The sequence below is a fragment of the Strongylocentrotus purpuratus genome, unplaced genomic scaffold, assembly GCF_000002235.5.
Source record: "Strongylocentrotus purpuratus isolate Spur 01 unplaced genomic scaffold, Spur_5.0 spur5_scaffold_11, whole genome shotgun sequence".
NCBI lineage: Eukaryota > Metazoa > Echinodermata > Echinoidea > Camarodonta > Strongylocentrotidae > Strongylocentrotus > Strongylocentrotus purpuratus.
Window position 1 is genome coordinate 11,697,883 of NW_022145596.1, and position 21,471 is coordinate 11,719,353.

A 21,471-nucleotide genomic window follows, 5' to 3' on the forward strand; every position below is an offset into this window, starting at 1 on the left:
CCACGAATCAGTACACACACATCGATGGTACTGTACGTCCGACGGGAAGTAGAATTTCGGGGATCACGCAAAATTTTCAGCTTACAACAAGTAGAGCAATATCGCGTTACGTTGGCAGAGTCGAGATTGTTAAAAAAAAACATGAAACCGACTAGATTATGGACAAGAATAACGGGAGCATAAGATTAGTGAAGATCAATGTTGAAAGGTCTGCTCATTCCGTATTCATACAGAACTCTTTTAATAGCAAAGATTTTTGTGACGAAAAGATTGGAAAATAAAGGGGCACGGAGGTGGGGGGGGGGGGGGTAATTGCATGGGCATTTAAAGTTCTGTTATCAAGTTTGCAACTGCTGTTTAAAAACGAAAACCTGGCTTTTTCCCCCATGTCGATTTTTACAATTAGCGTTAAAAGTCAAAGACTTTTTTTTCAGTGTCACATGGTCATGTTCGACAACCCCATCCCCTCCCATTCAAACTGTTCTATCGACGTCCGTGCGCTTGAAATGTTTTTATTTATCGAGTCATGCTTTTAAGAAGTACTGTATGATTTGCCAAATTAAATTCAATCCGTTTAAGGACGAACGTACAGCACTAAACTCTCAAATTGTATCTCATATTATCGTATACACACAGCAATACAAGTACAATATACATTATTAACACAGTTCCAATAAAAAAAAACTGTATTCATATGCAGGAAATCGCCCTTTGGACCTTCAAAAAAAGTGACCGCGCATTGAACCAGACCCTGGGTCCGAATTCACAAAGGAGGTTTGTAGACAAACCTAGAGGCATCGTTTAACAATGTTAAATCTGAGATGCACGGCCCTACGTGTTATCAGTGTCTGTGATATGGTGTAATATTGAAGCCCTGAAGAAAAAAACGCGCTTCAAAATGATCAAGAAGTGCCTCAAAAAAGTAAAACATATTTAAGTGTTCGGTTTTACAATATTCGTTTCCACCAATAGACTGTAGTGTTATGAAAACTGTTAGGCAAACGCAAAATTTGTTTTCGATTTCCAATCATAAATATCTTGATAATCAGACAGGCGATCGGATTGTAAAAGTCATGGGGTTCCTGACTGACCTAAAGGTTTATAATTATCATTGCAGCATGAGCCAAATCCAGGATTTTGTTTCAGAATCTGAGACAAAGTTACCGGATCCCTTTAAACATAACATTATCTGATAATTTCGACATGGTCGTGAAAGTAGTAATTGTTTATCAATTTGTTTCAGAATCTCATAAAGAAATTAAAAAAACCTTCCCCTGTAAGTTTAAAGGGGAAAAACCTAGTAGGACCCTGTGCATATACCAAGAAAGAGGAGACATAGACACATTTGCATGGTATCTTTCCCAACTAACTTTCTATCCCTGAATGGAACAGCTTGCCACTTTGCCAGCAACTACCAGGGCCTATACTCCTGAGCAGTGGCGTAATGAGCAAAAACCTTTGGGGGGGGGGGGGGGGCTGACAAAAAAAAATCCGCAACAACCCACTCTAACATGCATGGGCATCAGTGGCGGATCCAGGAATATCTTACGGGGGGGGGGGGGACACACAATGGCATGGGGTTAAATATATGTAAAACGATGAAGCGACTACTACTAGGTCGAGCGTACTCGCACTGATTTGACAAGCTTTTTCCATTCAGTTCTATTCTCCATGATCTTTGGGAGCTCCTGTCTTGGTAGACAAGTGTCTTTTTCTAACTGGTCAATGTAAGTCACATGGGCGCCCTCTGGTGCGTTTGCCCCTTGAGGGCTCCCAGAAGAGCATTTGTGAAATGATTTCACTCTTGCTCCTCCAGCAGTGCCCACTGAAACGGAGGCGACGGTCTCTCAGTCTGGCTGAGATCTGTGTAATGTCCCTATACAGTTCAATATTAGTCATATGGTCACTCCAGTTGACATTTAGTGCTGCTCTCAAGAGTCTTGTATAGCAACCATCCAGTTGTTTTGCCAGGCTACTCGTCAATGTCCAGGCTTCTGATCCATATAGCAGTACAGTTTCCACTGAAGCCCTAAAGAAACGGACTTTCAGTTTTCTACCGAGGTTTGATTTCCAAATGGCTGTCAGCTTGTTCAAAGCCGTCCAGGCTTTCGCCTTTCGGATATTCAGGTCTTGTTTTGACTGATCAACCCACGAGCCAAGGTTCTGAAAGTCTTGGACCTGCTTCAGCGTTGTCCTGTCAGCAGTACAGATCTCGCCTTCACGAAGGTTGTACATCATTAATTCTGTCTTAGTACTGTTTATTTGTAGACTGACTTGGCTTGCTGCAGACTCTACTTGTTCTAGGAGCTTCTGTGCCTTTTCCAGATTGTCTGAGATTAGTGCACTATCATCAGCAAAGTCGGTATCTGTGATAATTTCAGCAGGATATCTGCTACTTTTCCTTTCCTGTAGGGTGAAGCCTAGATCCTCGAACCCTTCAGTAGCCATTCTTAGAGCATAATCCAATGCTATGATGAATAGGTATGGTGCTAAGGTATCTCCTTGAAGTACTCCTGCTAAGATGGTAAAGGAGTCAGTCTCTCCATCTGGTGAACGTACTTCAGCTGTGGTATCTTTGTACATCACTCCTACTGCTGTAACTATTTTGTGTGGTATTCCATAGGCTCTTAAGATCTCTAACATCTTCTTCCTTTTGATTGAATCAAAGGCCTTCTTAAAATCCACGAACGTAAGCACTGCTGTCAGATGCTTTGCTTCAATACCTTCCACCAGTCTTCGCAAAGTTAGAATTTGCGCTACTATAGATCTTCCTGGACGGAATCCATTCTGGTTCTTGCGGAGAAGGGGTTCCAGGTGAGGACGGATTCTATTCAGAACGAGGCTTTAGCGGCGAGGGAGCGAAGCGATCAAGCGGGGGTGGGTCTGGGATGGGGTTTTGGCCCCCTCCCAAAGTAAGAAGCATTTGCAATTTTAGAACCACATTAGACGCATTTTCAGGCACTTCCTGGAGTAATATGACGTAAAATTGCTTTCTCCTACCCCTTCCAACAGTAGGGATCTTTTGCAATTTGAGAACCACATTTGGCGCATTAATGTCCACCGGCACTTCCTGGAAGAAAAAAACGATGCCTTCTGATTGGTTAGAAGTTAGAGAAAAGTGATCTGTCACGGCTTGAGACGTTGTATATGGTTCGATGCCGCACAATGCACAAAGACGGTGGTCCGGTACTTCATCAGTAGTACTTGCACAAATTTTCTCGAGTGTATAAGCCAAAAAAAAAAAAAAGGGGGGGGGGGTTTAGGTTTTTTTAGGGGGGTTTACATACATAAAAATACCAAAGGGGGGGGGGTTTGAAGTTCGGATAATACTTTAAATTTATGATATGTTATGGAAATATTAAGTTTCGTTGTTATAATTTATGTACATATGTAAAAAAAATATTAAAAAAACAAAACATTTTGACATGAAGAAATATTGTTTGTATGTGTTGTATTATACCTTACATTTATATGTTCTTTGTTATTCAGTTTATGTTATATTTGGAAAAATGCAAAAATAAAATAAAAATCAAATCAAATCAAATACCAGGGGCGGCGACATTTGTCGTAATCAACGGAAGGGGGCGCAAAACTAAATTTCTAGAACATCTTAATTTTTTTTCAAATTCTAAAATTCATTACATTCTTAGCCAAAATACTTTATAGTCCTGTTTATAGTAAACAATAATAACAATATAATAAATATAATAATGATGATAATGATGAAAATAATAATAGTCAAAATAATAAAAATAAAAAATAACAATAACAAAACCAAAAACCAAACATGAAACTTCTTTGATGGAAAGCCTGAAAGGTGTTTTGCCTCTGAAATATAAAAACCTTGCATTCTAGTCATGACACTTAAAAATACATTTCTATAACTTGTGAGGTAGTACAGTAACCGAGCATTTTGTAGTATTGATTGGTGATTTTGTTAACTTGGAGGGTGGGAACCCCTTGAAATTTTTCCTGTGACCTCGCAATAGTTGGCCCGAATGAGATTTGAAAATGTGTATAACCGAGCACCTCTAAAACACAAAATGAAGTCTCAGTCTGAGTTATGATCGACCTATACTATTCGCCCATTAAGATCATCCCTTAAGACTCTAATACACTAAAAAAAAAAGGCGTTCGAGGGGGGAAATGGCATCTAACAACATCCCCCCCCCCCCTTTGAGTAAGAAAATTTGGAATAAATAGGGGGAAAATAGGGGGAAAATAGGGGAAAAATCGGGAAAAATCAGGAGGAAAAAAAAAGGGGGGGGGGGGATATATAAGCGGGAAACCGATTTAAATCGGGTAATTATCAGGCCTGAATACACCATTAATAGTTGATCTTCTCCAGTTACATGTACATTCTAGGTTGAACAATACTTGTTTTCATTATACAAGAGAGTATGGCGTCCGAGCAAGATGTCGGAATGAAAGAGCACTACATGGCATATAGGGTGGTGACATGGAGCCATTTATACTCATGATTAATTATTCAGGGAGGAAGATGTTCCATATCCTCTGAGATCACCTCTTCTACTTACTTCTGACAGCAAGAAAACAACATTAATGAAACTTGCATAACCTTCAATAATTTTTTTCTTCCAATTATAATGTGATCTTTCCACATTTATGTTTACAAATTAACTGAGATAGATAGAGAGAGAAAGAAAGAGATCAGAATTAAAACCCCAAATGCACAAACACTTTACACAAATTAAACTCATCACATCCATTTTTACAATCTCATAAGATTTGTTTATTATACCCTATAGGAGTCCCATGTTTAACAAATAGCCAAAATATACAAGTACTTCACAGTAACACAAACTACACTTCTGCTAAAAACTACAATCCCAAAACATACAGAGCAGAACAACAAAAAAAGAAATGATAAACGATACAACAAACATATAATCAGTACTCATGAGACATACAGAGAAAAATTATTGCAAATCGTACCATTTCATAGTCATCTTGAATATTTAAAATGTAATTCAAAATCTATCTACCTACCTAGTTTTTATTTCTTACATTGCTACGCGTATACATGTACACAATATATGGTGCATTTTCCGATTCAAAGCAAGACTTGGAATTTCTACTGAATACAAAGAGCAAAAAATAATTGAAAAAAAGTTTCATCCTTATACAAAATGGTCCTGGTCTAATCATATACAAAATTTTAAAGTAGAATAGGTCATCTGAGCTCACTTTTAATTAATTACGATTTCATGAACTGTGTAAAATATTCTTAAAAACAAAAATATTTGCTTAAATGACACCAATTACTTTAGTTGACCATGCTGACATAAGTGCAGTCATTATTTCAGACTCAGTTTTTAATATCTATGGACCAATTCTTTTCAAAATTTTCAACAAGGATTCATTGAACAAGGACAATATCCCTTTACTATTTTCTTTGAATCTTACATTTAAAATTCTCTTATTGTTACAATTAACCAACTTGAATGTCAAATGCCAGGTGGCCACTAAGGATTGGTCATAAATCACCAACAATGAACAGGATAAAACCAGTCTTTGGAGAAAAGGTATTTACTAGTCTTGTATACCAACTTTATGATATGCACATTTTTTTACATACTTTTTCTACATAGACAAAACTTATTGTTACATCATATGTGACATGTGACCAGCTTTTACCTTCACATAGAGTTGACACCTTTCTGGCTATTGGTAGACCTAACTGTACTCACTCATTGCAAGTCATTGCAAACCGAATTTGATACAACATTCAATCACTGTGTGTGAATTAAAGATCAAAACAGAACAGAGTACCAGTACCTAATAGAAGGGCATTAAATATTCTGCCAGGCTCACAGAAAGATCTGAAACCAAGGAAACTAATTAACATAATTATCATAAAATTGATAAAGAATGTGCAGAGAATCAGCTGTAAAACAAACAAAATCACCAGCAAGCAACTACATAATGAATCATCATACATTTGTTATTCCTTTCTCTTTAAATTCATGTGAATGTTCCACGTTTATGATTGAATTATATATTTTTGATGATTAAATCTAAACCAAATCAATAACTGAAGTGTGTACCATTGATGATTTATGGTTTTATTGAAATTCATATAACAGTCTAATAGCATTGTAAGCTCAAAGCAATGGAAAAGAAGTCAGTTTGTGGTCAACAGGGTCGGATCATATTACTATGAAAACATTCAATTGTAAACGTACTTATGACATGTGCAAACAAAAAACAAAAAAATATTCATTACAGCTCTCAATTAAAAACAAACACAGCACCACACTTACGCATGTAACAAAAGATATTCAAAATGGAAAAAATGAATTAAAAATTCATAATGGAAAAAAAATGAACTGACTCATAAATGGGGGTATCCTCATCTGGTTTAAGGTTTCTCTAATAACAAAATCACTACAGAGAGGTTTAATAACGACAAAAACAAAAACATTACATATGCAAATAAAAATTAATATAGTGGGAAAGAAAACTTGTTCAATTTGGGTTTTGCAATTTTCACAAGGACGTTAATTGCTGAAAACTAATTGATAGCAAACCAATAAAATTGTAAAGTTTGGAATGAGTTTTGTATGATAAGTAAAAGTGACTCTCAAGTGAAACATATATATGATCAATATCTGGCTTCAGTAATAATACCAACTTCACAAAACCTACCATTCCTAAAACGTGATAGCTTATGAATGGGGTATATATAATTTGATCATCTGTGATTTAGAGTTGTTTCACAAAGTCCTCTTTCATTTGAAATAAATGGTTTAGAGAATGTTAATGAACTTCTTTTCCCTTTATTGAATAAAAATGGAATGTACATTTAATTGCAAAAAAAAACTGATGCACATGGAATAGGGATGACATGACTGTTTAACTCCTTATTACCCACACACTACAGAATTCTTTTATTCCCATAGCCATAACACAGAGACCACCTGATACTTGCAGACATGGGCTTAATATCAAAACAAGAGAGGGAGAAAATCTTCTAAAGATTCAAGGATTAAAAGTAACAAACCATAATTTTGTTTACCCCAGTACTTCACAAGTACAGTATATCCGGATCGAAGCTGCTCTATTAAGTTGGTATGAATGTAAGATTGCACTATTCCTTTGAATACAATTTGGCAGTCAGTAACATTGTATTTATAATAAATTCTAGCTGACATAGGTTGATATGATGCTTCCTTTATTTGATAAAGAATATATTGATATGAACATGTAGCATTGTCTCATGAAAACAAAAGAGAACATTACAGAAGGTTCATATTTGGAACACATTGGAAATTTGAAGAAATTTGCCAACTTTTTGAAACTTTGTTGTATTACATACAGGTGTACATGACTGTCCTATGTTAATACATTCTTTGCAAGTCTCTGTTTCCTAGCAGTAGGGTTTACTTTAAACAGAATAATAAAATAATCCTATCTGTTAATTACCGATCATGTGTTTCAATCACATTCAGCAGAAGCTCAATGCTTTACATGTATTTTAAGAAGACATACAGCCAATGGGATCTTTCGTTTACTAAATACCACAGTAAAACTCATAACGTAATATCTAATATCTATGCAATTCTATTGCAACTATGGCTTTTGACATTATAAAACACATTTCTTCTTAACCAAACATCCTATATTTTCTAAACAAGGGCACTTCTAAAGAGTAGTAGGCTGGTAAACAGTGGTAGGAACATACAAATAATGACTTAGTATTCATTTCATGAACAAGAGTACATTCATAATCAGAAGTTGTGCCATACTTGTGCATCTTCTTCATTTTCGTAATTCAGCTATTTCAATAATATGCATTTCACGATCGTTAATTATACAACACAGTTGTATACTTTATTTTGATAAAATGACAAGAAAAAGAAAACGATAAGATAAATGTATACAGTATCTATACAAATTGTACACTGTATTTATATATCAACAATGTAGTAATTGTACAATTATCACACAATCAGAGCATAATGTTACTAAATGAATGTACAGGATTGAATGCCTGTTTGATCTTAAAGGCAACCATACATTGGTTTCCTTTGCATATATATGTTAATCGATATATTCATAAATCAATAGTAATTATACTACCTCACTATTTTCTTGCATATGTCATTTACAATAGACAGAGATGGACTGAATCCATAGAATGTTAGTCTGTCAATAGTGTCCTTTTAGCACTAAAGACATCTTTCATTGTGGAATAACACACACTTTGGTCTCTTCCAGTTAATGCCTTTTGGCTATTTCACACCATGACATAAAGCTACGATCGATAAACAAATCCTGGTACGAATTGCTAAAACTAAGAAATAGAATATAAAAATGGGGAAAGTTCATACTTTAGAATGACTCCTGGTCTTTTTCATTCCATTATGACAAAAAACAATCTCAATATTCAATGCTTTTTTGATAAAATAAAAATCCTATGAATCTAGGATAACATGACGATGCGTCACTTATGAGAGATATATTTCTGGTTTCAGATTATCAATAACAGGCATGTCAGCCACCCTGCTCAAACATTACATGTAGTTCAGGAATCTAATATTATTTCGTTCAACTGCATTGAATCTGAATCCTAGTGACAAGGGTAGGTATATAATATCCATGATTCTTTATAAAGTGCATCAAACTTCTAGCTCTTTAACTCCTATTCATAAAAAGCTTTGGAGAAGATTTCTTCTATAGATGCACTTCATGTATGTCTTTCTTAACATACTAATACACGCTGTCCTCTAGGACTTGATGCAAGTTTCAACTGTTTTAATTTTATGTTAGAATATGGCTTATGAAGTATTCATTGATATCTTTTACTTGTTGACCTTGAAATATAAGTATTACAGTTGTTTAATAGTCCATTATACACTCCTATCATGACAGGGCTTAATCCACGTCATGTATACTTGTTTGGACAGATGGAATTGTTGCTTGTGGGGTTGTGAGTGAAGGAAGAGCGACCACAGGCCCTCATCAGTATGCTTCCCTGTATTCATGGTGCCACTTTTGGAAATTGACGTGAAAGGCCACTATGCTACCCGTTGCCATGCCAGCAATGATTGTTCTGTGTGATATAAAAAGAATAGTTACAAAAGAATAATAATAATAATAATAATCATAATAATAGTGGGTTCTTGTATAGCGCTCATGTCAGTCAGATTTGACCCTCCTGGCGCTCCCGATTATTACCCTTGCTTAAGCACGGCTGCCATTACAGCACTGTAGCATTTCAAGGAATTAATTCCTGCCAGGTACCCATTTACATCACCTGGGTTGAGTGTGGCAAATGTAGATCAATGTCTCGGCAAAGGACATTATAGAGCTTTGAGAGTAGTACACTATATTACAGAGTATCATAAATATGGGGTAGGGAAGGGGTGTAATCAAGTTGCAGGTGAGGAGTAGCGATAGATGGAGGGTTGGTGATCACTAACCGTTAACTAAAATCCCTCCAGCAGACTTCCCCAAAATAAAAACATTCTATTTTACATGATATATTATTGAAATTACATGATAGAACCCTTATATGAATGTGTAGACATTTATCTCTCCTCTATCATCTTCAATGAATGACGTCCATATTACATTCGTTAATCCGACATCCCAAAACGAGTATCCCCAAACTGTGGTGTGAAATTGGTAATAATTAAAGTTGGACAGGGCTTATAACATTTATATTTAAACAACAACTCTGTTTCAATACATTGTACATCTTTAAAATCCATAAAAGCAATTTCAACCATTTTCTCAAATAATACTGGGGCATCACAACCAACCGTGTTCTTTAATACAGTCAAACCTGTCTATAACAACCACCCAAGGGAAATACAAAAAGTGGTCTTTGTAGACAGGTTCCTTTAGTACATGTTTCAATGAGAAACCTTTTTCAAGGGAGACAAAAAATGTGGTCTTTGTAGACAGGTAGTCTTTGTAGACAGGTAGTCACTAAAGCAGGTTTGACTGTATAACCCTTATCATCAAAGACTACTTGTTCCTTATGATCTTACCTCTGTTCATGAGCTAGGTCCAGAGCTAGAATAGATGCATCACACAAAGGGAATGTATGCATGAGTGTCATCCCAGTTTCACAAAAGCCCTACTTCCACGTTTTTTTTAACAACAGCCCTTCTGATTTAGTTACCTTAATCAATTTAAGTGTATTTCTTTACTTCTTCCTTATGATCTTACCTCTGTTCATGAGCTAGGTCTAGAGCTAGAATAGATGCATCACACAATGGGAATGTATGCATGAGTTTATGATCATGGGTCCTCCAAACCTGGACCACACGGTTGTCACCACCGGTGATGAAGTAGTCCCCCTCCGGCTTCATCTTTACAGCCTGCATCACAAGAATAAAGTAACAAGACATCGATAATTTGCTTATACAATATTTCCCCCAGTGCATAACAAATGTAGGGGGGAGGGGAGGGGTGCTATGAGATGTGCTACATCCCCTTCATTTATTTAATTATTTCATTGATGTTTTAATGAAACAGGTTAGTTCTCTCGGTATTAAAACTGTTTTGCTGAGAGGCCCTGTACAAATTAAAGATTACAAATACAGAAGCGATCGATTAAAAATTAGACACATACATAACATATCAATTTTTTCTTGTTTTCTGTTGGCATGTAGGCACATATGGAATTTTAATACCTCAACGGCAAATCACAAAAATTTGATGATCCTTTTTTGTGCTTCTTAGAAATGTTTTGGCTGACCCTTTGGCAAATTTAGGTCAGACATCCTGATTTAAAATAGTCTAGCGATGCTCTGTCTATCATCAATAACAATTAAAAGAATGATCTTACATGTAGATTTGCCTGGACATCGGTGTGGTTGAGGAAATGACCATTGAGGGTGAAGGAGCAGATGTTTCCCTTGTCAAAGGTCACCAGGATGACCCCTTGCTCTGCCGCAATGGAGCAGAGACGAGGGACCTTGCAAGGAGCAGGGGGCTCCAGGGATTGAAGCAGGTCACCGGACACAGTGTGAACCAAGCAAGCTCCACCTGCAGAAAGAACATGATCCATGTTAGTGATCCAGGGGAGTGTTTCACAAAAATTGTCATCAGTGACAAATGACAGTTTATATTATAAGCTACTGAAATCCTTGCTTTTGATTGGTTATCAGCAGATTTGTCACTGATTTTTGTCATTTGTCATTGAAAAAAAGGATTGTGAAACACCCTCCAGGTCAGCTCATTCATACATTTTCACTGGTTTAAGTCTTATGTAATACATCTAGCAACTGTGCATCTTCAGCAAGAGAGGGTGCTTTAGAAACTATTGAATAAAATGATCCCTTCGTTGTACAATCTTTTGGTATCAAGGCATATGACAACAGACAGAACAAAGCAAACTATTCTGTACAGATGAAAAGCAAATCATTTGTTAGGGAAAATTATTCATTTCCTATCGAATCACTTGTGGAAATTTGTTTAATTACTCAACTTGACACATAATCACACATACAAGTTTATCCAGTGTCTTGTTTGTTAAGGGTCAAGTCTGCTATCAAGAAATATCAATAGGATCTCCTAACATTTATCTGTCGAGAGCAAGAAAAGCATTAACTCGTACCATTCAACAGAAGTTTACACCCCTCTAGCTCCAGGTAGATGAAATGGGCAATATCACTAGCAATTTCCTTTTCTATCAAATAGTCTACAGTCAATTTGCGATTGATCAATGGAATTTAAAATAAATTCATTCCATCACAACTCTGTCAAAGACAAGGACAAGGTATCCAGTTTTAATAACTGGTTTAAACAAATGTTTCCTTCTATCAGGGGACGTTTGCATCATACTGACCTTTTGATCCACTGACCACCAGGCCAAGCTCTGTACAGACGGCTACTGAGATGACCTCTGTGTCATGACCGGTCAAGATGGCTCGAGGAGTTGCCATCTCACCTACAAGAAGGACAGATATAATGAGGGAAGAGCTCAGTTGTCAGTACAACATACAGTTCTCTAAACTTACCAAAATATTACACATACTTGTACAACATATCCTTTCTATGATGCACATGTGCATGTATGAATATAAGAAAATGAGAGTAAACAATTTGTATGCAAGTAGTGTTCACAGAATAAAGAAAAATCTTGAAATGGTGGAGCGATTATCAGTTCCATAGCTTTTAGTAGTCTATCCCTCTGATACTGTACAAAATCTAATACATCGATCATTTAACGAAAATCATAGTTACAGCAATGCAAAAATATACCTGTAAAGTGCTTTCCAGGTATTGTGGATATATTATATACTTTATAACATCTAGCATATTGTTATTTTTAACATTATTGGATGGAAGGAGAAATGCGGTAGGAATTTCACACTTGACTTTGAAGATAGTGGGATAAATATCAGTTAAATTTACACAATTCCATGTAGTGAGGTATCCCCCTGTCATACCTTGAGATAACTAACAAAATTTTCTTACTGTTCACTTGACCTGCACATTATTCTCTTAGCAGATAATATAAATGTATCAATTTCACAGTCATACACCTCTCTGTCAGGAGATGCCATTACTGGGGGGTGTTTCACAAAGATCTGAAGGACTTAACAATTATGGAAAGCCGTTAGCATCATTGAAAATATTTTTTTAAAGTTATTACAAAAGGCAATACAGGCTGATTCAAATCATTCATATTTTCTATTATCAAGGAGAATTCATGTTCTTGATGTGGAATTTTTGAAAAGTCTAAAAACTTCAATTTTGCTTTGGGAAATATTTAATTTAAAGGCTACAAATAGCTCTCCATTATTTTTAAGTCCAACTTAGAGTTAAGTTCGCGACTTAGGATCTTTGTGAAATACCCCCCTGGTCTGCTCCTATACTAACCATGTACATGGTTATCCCCCAGGACCCACTGCTGCTTGGCACTCCAATGCCAGACCAGGAGAGTAGCATCCCTTGAGCCTGATACGATGTAGCAGTCTCCACCGACTGGACACTCTGACCTTCCTAGACATGTCACCATGTCCCAGTGACCATACACCACCTGGGTGACCTTGCCTGTATTCAGAAGAAGATTGTAATAATAAGGATAAACACTAAGAACAAACTGAAAATAGTTCTGTTACTAAATTGGAAGACTGAAACCAGACAAATCATTTTAACATATAACTTTCTGAAGGACAGAGCATCGATATGTCTATCACTGTTTGCACTATCAAATCATCAGGGAAATTCAACAAGACATACAATTCCTACCAACGATTGACAGCTGAAGAGTCTTGAATGCCACTTCTAATGTTTAAGAAATTGATGACCTTTCTCAAATGGTAATCGAAACGCTTATTCTAGCAGGAACATGTATCTGCATTACCATTGTCACAAATCTAAACTTTAGAAAATCCTGCATCCCTTTAATACTTTCCTGTGACAATGAATTAAATGGAGATGTTTCAAAGATTTGTTTCTGTAAGCATGTAATACTACAATGATTTAAAACCCGTCTGTACTAGTTTGGCCAGAGGGGTTTAGACCTCCCTGCAAGGTCACTGACAGGTGGTTATCTCATCAAATCAGCTCTCAATTAACATAAGAAAAAGAGGATCATGGGGGAACAACAGGCACCGATTAGGCATTGTTTGCTATATAGAGGGAGCAAGTAGCTATAAGAAGTGCAGTGGGGCTCTAATTAAACCAGGGGCTAGAGGCCAGTTGTAGGGAGGGTGTGTGCGGGGGGGGGGGGGGGGGGGGGGGGGGGGGGGGGGGGGGGGGGGGGGGGGGGGGGTGTCCTTGGATCAAAAGCTAGATCCTTCTATACATACATGTATCTGTGATAAACACCCTGAAGCTCTTATCCCAGAAGCCACATGACATGATGTATTTGTTGTCTGCTGTGGCGATGTAGCATGAGGATTTAGACTTGATGTTGGAGTCCATCGCCTCGACAATCTGTCTCCTGTGCATCCCGGTCTGTGATACTGGGTGATTAAATCAAATCAAATAAAATTATTGTAAGAATTAATGCAATAGGCCACATTACAAGAGAATACACACTTAAAGGCCTTGTTTAACAATGTGAAATCTGAGATGCATGGCCCTACGTGTTATCAGTGTCTGTGACATGGTGTAATATTGTGCTTCAAAATAATTATGAAGTGCCTCAAAAAAGTAAAATCTATGAGTGACCGGTTTTACCATATGATTTCCAATTATTAAGCATGGTATTGCTACTAGATATTGGTAGAACTCCAAAAAAGTAATATGTAGACACAGTTAGCTGGAGAGAAGGCATAGGAAGGAGACAGTGTTAGACATTTAGCAAGGTGGAGTAAGAGAGGGAGAACATTATGAATTGGAGGTGCGATGCTCCCCAGGGAGTGGAAAATGTGCATACATTTGTGTTGCGGGTAAGCCAGAATCTGATGACCGGGGTAATAATATGCGCCTAGAAACAAAGTATTAGGTGCATTATAAATGTGAACTAATTTTATTATAAATGAAACTAAGAAGACTCTGTAGTTGCTACTTACAGACGAGCGGGTCCAGCTCAATGAGTAGGTTCTTGCCAGCGTCCATTGAGTACCCAGGAGTACCAGGAACACCTGAAAACAAACAAACACAAAAAAATTATAATTTTTTTCTTTTGCAGGGTATCTCATTCCAGAGGATGTTTGGTAATAAATGTCATTATTCCAACGTTAGGGAAGGATTACTGCAACAATCATCTCATTTCAGTTTACCTGATGTTTGGATGTTCCATTCCATTTGTTCATGGTATTGGTCTGGTTACAAGCTCCTGCGATAATGGCTCAAGAAAGGACTATATAAACCTAATCAGTAGCTTATCACAACACTGACATACCTGATATTTGGTTGTTCCACTTATTCATTGCGTAGGTCTGGTTACAAGCCACTGTGATAATGGCCAATGTTGGGACCATAGGGCTGGTGTTAGCAGCAACAGGACCACACCCCTCTTCCTCCTCCCCCCCCCCCCTTCAGTAGCTTATCACAACACTAACATACCTGCTGTTTGGTTGTTCCACTTGTTCATTGCGTAGGTCTGGTTACAAGCCACCGTGATAATGGCTGGTGTAGGGACCATGGGGCTGGTATTAGCAGCAACATGGATGACGGGTGAGTTGGAGAGGAACTTGATGATCATCAGGACCTCCTGTTGGAGCTGATCTGTGTACATCATAGGGGACTGACAGGAACAGAGAAGATGACGATAAGAAGAGAGATGATAAACTTTGGTAAACAACTGCCAATGATTCAAAGTAGCAAAATATCACACTGAATAATACAGAAATATTATCTGAGGAATGTCGTAGAACTCTTATCTACTGTCAAAAAATAGTTTAGTTGAAGCTTATTTCATAGTGTGATGGAACACAGAATCTATTTCTTCTTCTGACACCTTCTCTAAGAATGCTCTCACAACCCTATGTTCTAACATTTGGTACAGATATTTGAGGTTTAAAAAAAACTAATGAACATAAGGATGTCATGACATACGGGCGAATCTGTTCAATAGCATACCTTGTGTTGAATTCATTGAGTTATGTGTGTAGGTTACAAGAGACTCACTATAAAACTTCTGAACATCTTGTATATCAACTCCAAATCTTACATGCCACTTACTGCCCCATGAACAGAGGGCATGGATGGACTGCGTGTATGATGAAGTGATAACAAAGACCTGAAAACTGTTAATTTTTTAAACTAGAAATCCTGACAGCAAGCTTACCAAGTGCATAGCTGAACTTCGAGGAGGATGTGGTTCAGTGAGAAGCTGGGCAGGGGTCTGACCAAAGCTTCTGATCTGATTCTCTATAGCCTGCATGAAAACACAATTAAAACAAAATTGATATTATTTAAAGCCTGTCTGTACTAGTTTGGGGGATTAGACCACCCAGCAAGGTCAATGACAGGTGGCCCTCTCATCAACTTAGCTCTCAATTAACATAAGAAAAAGGGGATCATGGGGGACCAACGGCCACTGCTTAGGCATTGTTTTCTATTTAGAGGGAGTAAGTAGCTACAAGTAGTATAGTGGGGCTTTAAAGTATCAATAGCATCATCACTCCAAACCATTTAGTAAAAAGTATGCATACAATTTATCTTTCAACTGTCAGATTCTGAGCTTTTATTCTTGTTCCATTTAAACCCTTAACAGCACAAAACACCTTCAATGAGTGTAAACATGACACCGCAATTACCTTTCCTATTTCAGTTAGGAAAAAAAAATATTCTCAGTTCTTACTAAAAGTGTTCTATTCAACATTCATTTTCAAATTGTTGTAGAACACCTTCAAAACATCTGGCCCTTATGGAATATTATCCACCAGCAAAACATGCCATTCAATAAAGTAAAGTTGACAATCAACTGTTATATTAGGATTCTCAGATTACCTCTCTCATGACAAGATCATCAATGGACTCCAGATCAATGCTGCCCTCATAGGTAAGATAGTAGAAGACGTTAGTGGAGCGTACAGCGTCGAGCCCCCTCTGCTTGTAGCCAAAGATGAGATCTATCCACTGGTGGAGCTGGCAGGACACAAACTCTGATTCTAGGGCCTGATATAACAGGGATTAAAATACACACATGGATTTTAAATAGATGTTTTGGAAAGGATGTTTGGAAAGGATTTCAACATCCACGCTTTACAGCTTACACATTCTCAACTGAAACAGAAGAAATATTTGCAGTCACAGACTGGAGGTCTGTCTTTTTAGGCACTGGCACTGCCGTATAGCTGGTTGGTTCCTTCTCTAGCTCATTGAGCTATTCCATAGGTTTTATGCAAATCATAGCAAAATCCACTTAGTGCACCTTTGTGCATGTTATGGTTCATAAACAAGTAAACAGAAAAAAAAAACATCAAACAGCAAAATTTTGGTTTACATTCAGTGTGTCATCGATAAATTATTTGACACATGTTCTGGCCACAGTTGCTCTTCAGTAACTTTTATACACGAGTCAAATTTAAAACTTACCCAACACTGGACCTATATTCAAATCAATCACAACCATAAGTCCAACCTTAGATGTTTGGCAAAATAAAGCCAAGAGCAAAGTCGTCCAAACAAATATTCCGATTGCCCACTTACCAGCCTGTTTATCCTGATGAAGTCTTCTGGTGATTTGGCCCAGGGTGGCAGCACAACATCGTCCACGACTGTCCCTTCATCTAGAGTGCCTAGCTGGTAGCCATTGTTGTTCATGAACATCTCAGGCAGGTAGAAGAACTCTGGAATTAATTCCTGTAGTGATCAAATGATGAAAGGGAAAAGTAGACATGGAAAAAATGAGCACTTTCATAAGAAAATTCAAGTAAATGGAAGAATTATATTTATGTTTACTTGTATATCCAACTTCGGACTATTCTAACTGACCAATGAAAGGACATACTGGCAGCTGACTTTCCGGAGAAAGTAAAATAGACTCCCTATCAAAAATAAAATGTGGTTCAATTGTGATTTGTCTTTTTCATGATTTCTACAAGACAAGACATTACTATATTCCGGAACGACTATGTATCTGGTAGTCAAAACAATACAGGAGCATTCGGTAGGTAAAAAAGATATTAGGCAATAAGAAAAGGAGAAATGGGAGCAAGAGAGGGGGATGATGAAAAAGAAGAGGAAGAGAAGAATGAAAGAATAAAACAAAATAAAAGGAGAAATAGTGAGGAAGGAGTGAGAGAAAAAAGAAATTGAAAAGGAGAGGGAAGAAGAAGAGGGGGGGGGGGGGTGAGGATGAGAGAGGACAAGGATAAGTGAGAAAAGAAAAATGAGAGGAAGATGAACTATTATATTTTACACACACATGCAAACTCCTTCTCAACCTCAGCCAGTCTCTTACCTTGACATCTGAAGTGTCCCTCTGACAGTTCTTCCACGAGGAGGCAATGGATGAGAATGTTCTTGAAGCATGATCAAATTTACCTCCTTGAAGATTCAAGAAGTATGTGGTGTAGGGCTCCTGCAAGTACCATGGAATAAAGAACAACTTTTCATACAAATTTATCACACAACACATATTCTTGATGTATCAATTGCAAACAGGATTATCCCGATCCGAGTAGGGTGTACCCCATTTCCCCCCCCCCCCCCTGTGGGACAATTACCCCCCCCCCCCCTCATTATTTCACTACCCTATGTAGTTTTCTGAGGGTTAGAGGGGTTACATTTGAAAGGATTAGGTGTCTAGGGTAATAGAGGGGTGGGGGTGTCATCCTAATATGATTTTTTTTATATCCTTTCCTTCATCATGTAAAAATTTTCTGTTAACGTTATGTTACTTTTATATGGTATTATCTCATTTATTCCTTCATCTCACCAGTCTCATAACCCATATAAAAGTAGGAGACAAGTTAAGTTGAGTTTTTTTTTTTGAGTTGAGATTTTATTATCCAAATGTTCAAATACAGTTATATAACAATAATAACAATAATAAATGTATGTTCAACAAATATCTTGAATGAACAATAGGGACTGTATTTAAAGCTGCGATGCAATAGTGGTACTTGTCATCATTCCTTCTCTTCCTCCCAAACATTTCAATATGTTGTGTTTCTATCAACTTCACTTTATTCTGTCCAATTATCAATCTACCAGTTTCTTACCAGTCTCATAAGCCACATAAGAGTGAAGCCTAGCGTTGAGTAGTGAGTGCCGTAGTGGAATGCTGGTATCTTGTCATCTTCCCAGTTCTCATACCTCTCCTGGAAGAAAGCTTTACGACTCGGATTCAGCGCCCCCATTGGCTAAAAACAGAAAGGCAAACAAAGAACAAATTAATGATGTGGTCACTCTTTAAACATTGTTTGTCCAGAGAATAATGTTACTAAATAATAAAAATACATTAGTGTAAGCAACTTTCCATGCATTGATATAAATCTGTCATTTGCATTTTAAGGTAATGGAAATTCCAAGAATGTTAATCATCTTTTGCCATACAACCATGCATTTTGTTATTTAGGACTCAAACAAATATATCACTTCATGGCAAGAAAGGCACTATGCAGGTCAAAGTATACACCGCTAATGCCCTTCTAGTTCACGATTGTACACTTGTTACTTTAGGGTCACATAAAGCTGTCTCGCGCACTGGACTGTATTACTAAATCAAACCCATATAACCCACCACACAATTAGCACAGATACAGTATAGCAATTTGATCACATTATACCACCACTTAACCTAATGATGCCTGCATGTTCCCGGCTAGGGTTCCTGCATTAATCAAACTCCAAGGACACATTTCTGTCCTGTCTCATTACAAGATGGGACAAGGCAACGTTAACATTCCTCTAATCTGCAGAGACGCATTAACACTCCCTTTAACCCCTTCACTGCTACAGACAGTACCTTCACACAATAACTCAATGCCATTTTGCTCAGTGGTGGCAATGAGAGAGTTAACTCTGTATCGGGTTCGTTATCCTGTATTGATGGGATAAAGATGCTTTCAACCTTGAACAGAGGATAACCTTTCAAGTTTTACTGTGCCATAAATATGAAGGAATGTATTCTTAATATGTTCAATTTCTTTTTAATAACAAAAGTGCACATAATTTTGTGAATCCTTTGTCAAAACAAGTATTCAGTTTGATAATGACGTCAACAAAATAAAATCTCAGATTACTGCATATTGCAGTACAGTGGGAAAACAATAAGTCTTTTCTCTGTATACCAGTATATCAAAATGTATGTTAGTTGCGATGTGATTTAATGTCATAATAATTATGCCATTTTGTCTTTTATTTTATATTTATTGTTTCATGACAGCCTTGGTAAGCTTTACCCTTTTGGACTGCTTTGTAAGTTGAACGATCTTCCAAGTTTGTCAATTTGATATAAGGTTTTACTCCATTTGAATGGTATTCTATCGTCTCTGTTTACACTTTTAATGGCTGCTCCATTAAAACAGTCTTAAATTGATGGTATGATACAGTGTATGTGACATGCTCCAGTAGATTTTGTCTTCTTATGCAATGCTTACCTTTGAAAGATCTCTGTAATTGCTTGGTAAAGTCAGGTCTAATTCTGGAGACTCGTAGTTCGTCAGCACCCACGGAAATATGGGGTACTGGTTGAGGTCGTTGTATGTACGTCCTGGATATAAACAAGAGATCAAGAAATAACTGAATAATATAAAAGTAACAACAAATGAATATATATATACATATATATTTATAGTAAAATGATGAATAAAGAGACAAAATAACAAAATTTACATGAATCTATTTGTTAAAGAGTGTAGCAATTTGCTCATCATCTTCAATGCTAATAATGAGAGAGGTATAGAGTTGTGAAGTGTGATGTCATCAAAAATCTATTTTTAGAATTTCTCAATTTTTTCTTCATGTTTCCGAAAGAGCATAAAAAATAATGTCCAAATGTCGAAAACCAATTGAATGTTAAGTTTTGGCTGAGATATGACCATCTGAATGAAAAGATTTCCTATAGGAGCTCAGTGTCATTTGCTCTGGTTCCTAACCCATATGAGCCAGAGCAAATAACACTGAGTTCCTATAGGAAATCTTTTTATTCAGATGGTCATGTCTCGGCCAATACTTAACATATTCAATTGGTTTTCTACATTTGGATAAATTTGATGCTCTTTCAGAAAATGAAGAAAAATTTGAGAATTGTAAAAATAGATTTTTATGACGTCACAGCTTCGGTACTCTATGAAACATAAATGTCTATACTGGTCACTTATGTTGTCTTTCTATTGGAGAAAATACATACATATACATGTATGTGTTGAAGAACCTGCCTAGACGGGCTACCTGTCTACAATGGCAAATATTTTTTTTATTCAGATGGTCATGTCTCGGCCAATACTTAACATATTCAATTGGTTTTCTACATTTGGATAAATTTGATGCTCTTTCAGAAAATGAAGAAAAATTTGAGAATTGTAAAAATAGATTTTTATGACGTCACAGCTTCGGTACTCTATGAAACATAAATGTCTATACTGGTCACTTATGTTGTCTTTCTATTGGAGAAAATACATACATATACATGTATGTGTTGAAGAACCTGCCTAGACGGGCTACCTGTCTACAATGGCAAATATTTTTGAATCCCTTGGGTGAGCTAAAAAAAACTCTAGTTTCATTCACATTATATCTAGAGGGAATTTGAAATCATTTCACTGTCACTCACAAGTTCATTTAAAAACCATGGTGGAAGGATCTCCTGGGGACATATTCATTTCTGATATTTGGGAAATAAAGTCAGTATATAAAGATAGAGTAACTGAAAGAGGCAATGGATCTGGAATAGCAATTCTCACCTGCTATGGTGTTGAGGTACATGAGATACTCAAAGTTGGAGATCTCTCTTCTCTGCCAGGCTGCCGTCATGTTGGACGCCTTGAACAGCTGACGAGGGGTTGCCAGGGAAACGTGTCTGTAAGATGATGCATTATGAGATGAAGAGAAACACAAAATAAGATGAAATGGAATCATAAA

General features: G+C 37.0%; 1 protein-coding gene across 1 annotated transcript in view; it reads right to left on the bottom strand.

Moving 5' to 3' along the window:
* Positions 1 to 4,729: 4,729 nt before the first annotated feature.
* Positions 4,730 to 21,471, bottom strand: part of LOC581678 (neurobeachin) — a 29,072-nt gene continuing 12,330 nt past the window's right edge. The window contains exons 6-20 of the mRNA XM_030981282.1: positions 21,294 to 21,409; positions 19,989 to 20,101; positions 18,609 to 18,749; positions 17,846 to 17,965; positions 17,092 to 17,244; positions 16,390 to 16,557; positions 15,725 to 15,814; positions 15,001 to 15,181; positions 14,505 to 14,576; positions 13,797 to 13,952; positions 12,862 to 13,035; positions 11,825 to 11,926; positions 10,823 to 11,022; positions 10,201 to 10,352; positions 4,730 to 9,076 (exon numbers count right to left, since the gene is read on the bottom strand). Of these exons, the coding sequence (XP_030837142.1) occupies positions 8,986 to 9,076; positions 10,201 to 10,352; positions 10,823 to 11,022; positions 11,825 to 11,926; positions 12,862 to 13,035; positions 13,797 to 13,952; positions 14,505 to 14,576; positions 15,001 to 15,181; positions 15,725 to 15,814; positions 16,390 to 16,557; positions 17,092 to 17,244; positions 17,846 to 17,965; positions 18,609 to 18,749; positions 19,989 to 20,101; positions 21,294 to 21,409 (2,029 nt within the window). The 3' untranslated portion in view covers positions 4,730 to 8,985. The remainder of the gene's footprint in view (positions 9,077 to 10,200; positions 10,353 to 10,822; positions 11,023 to 11,824; positions 11,927 to 12,861; positions 13,036 to 13,796; positions 13,953 to 14,504; positions 14,577 to 15,000; positions 15,182 to 15,724; positions 15,815 to 16,389; positions 16,558 to 17,091; positions 17,245 to 17,845; positions 17,966 to 18,608; positions 18,750 to 19,988; positions 20,102 to 21,293; positions 21,410 to 21,471) is intronic.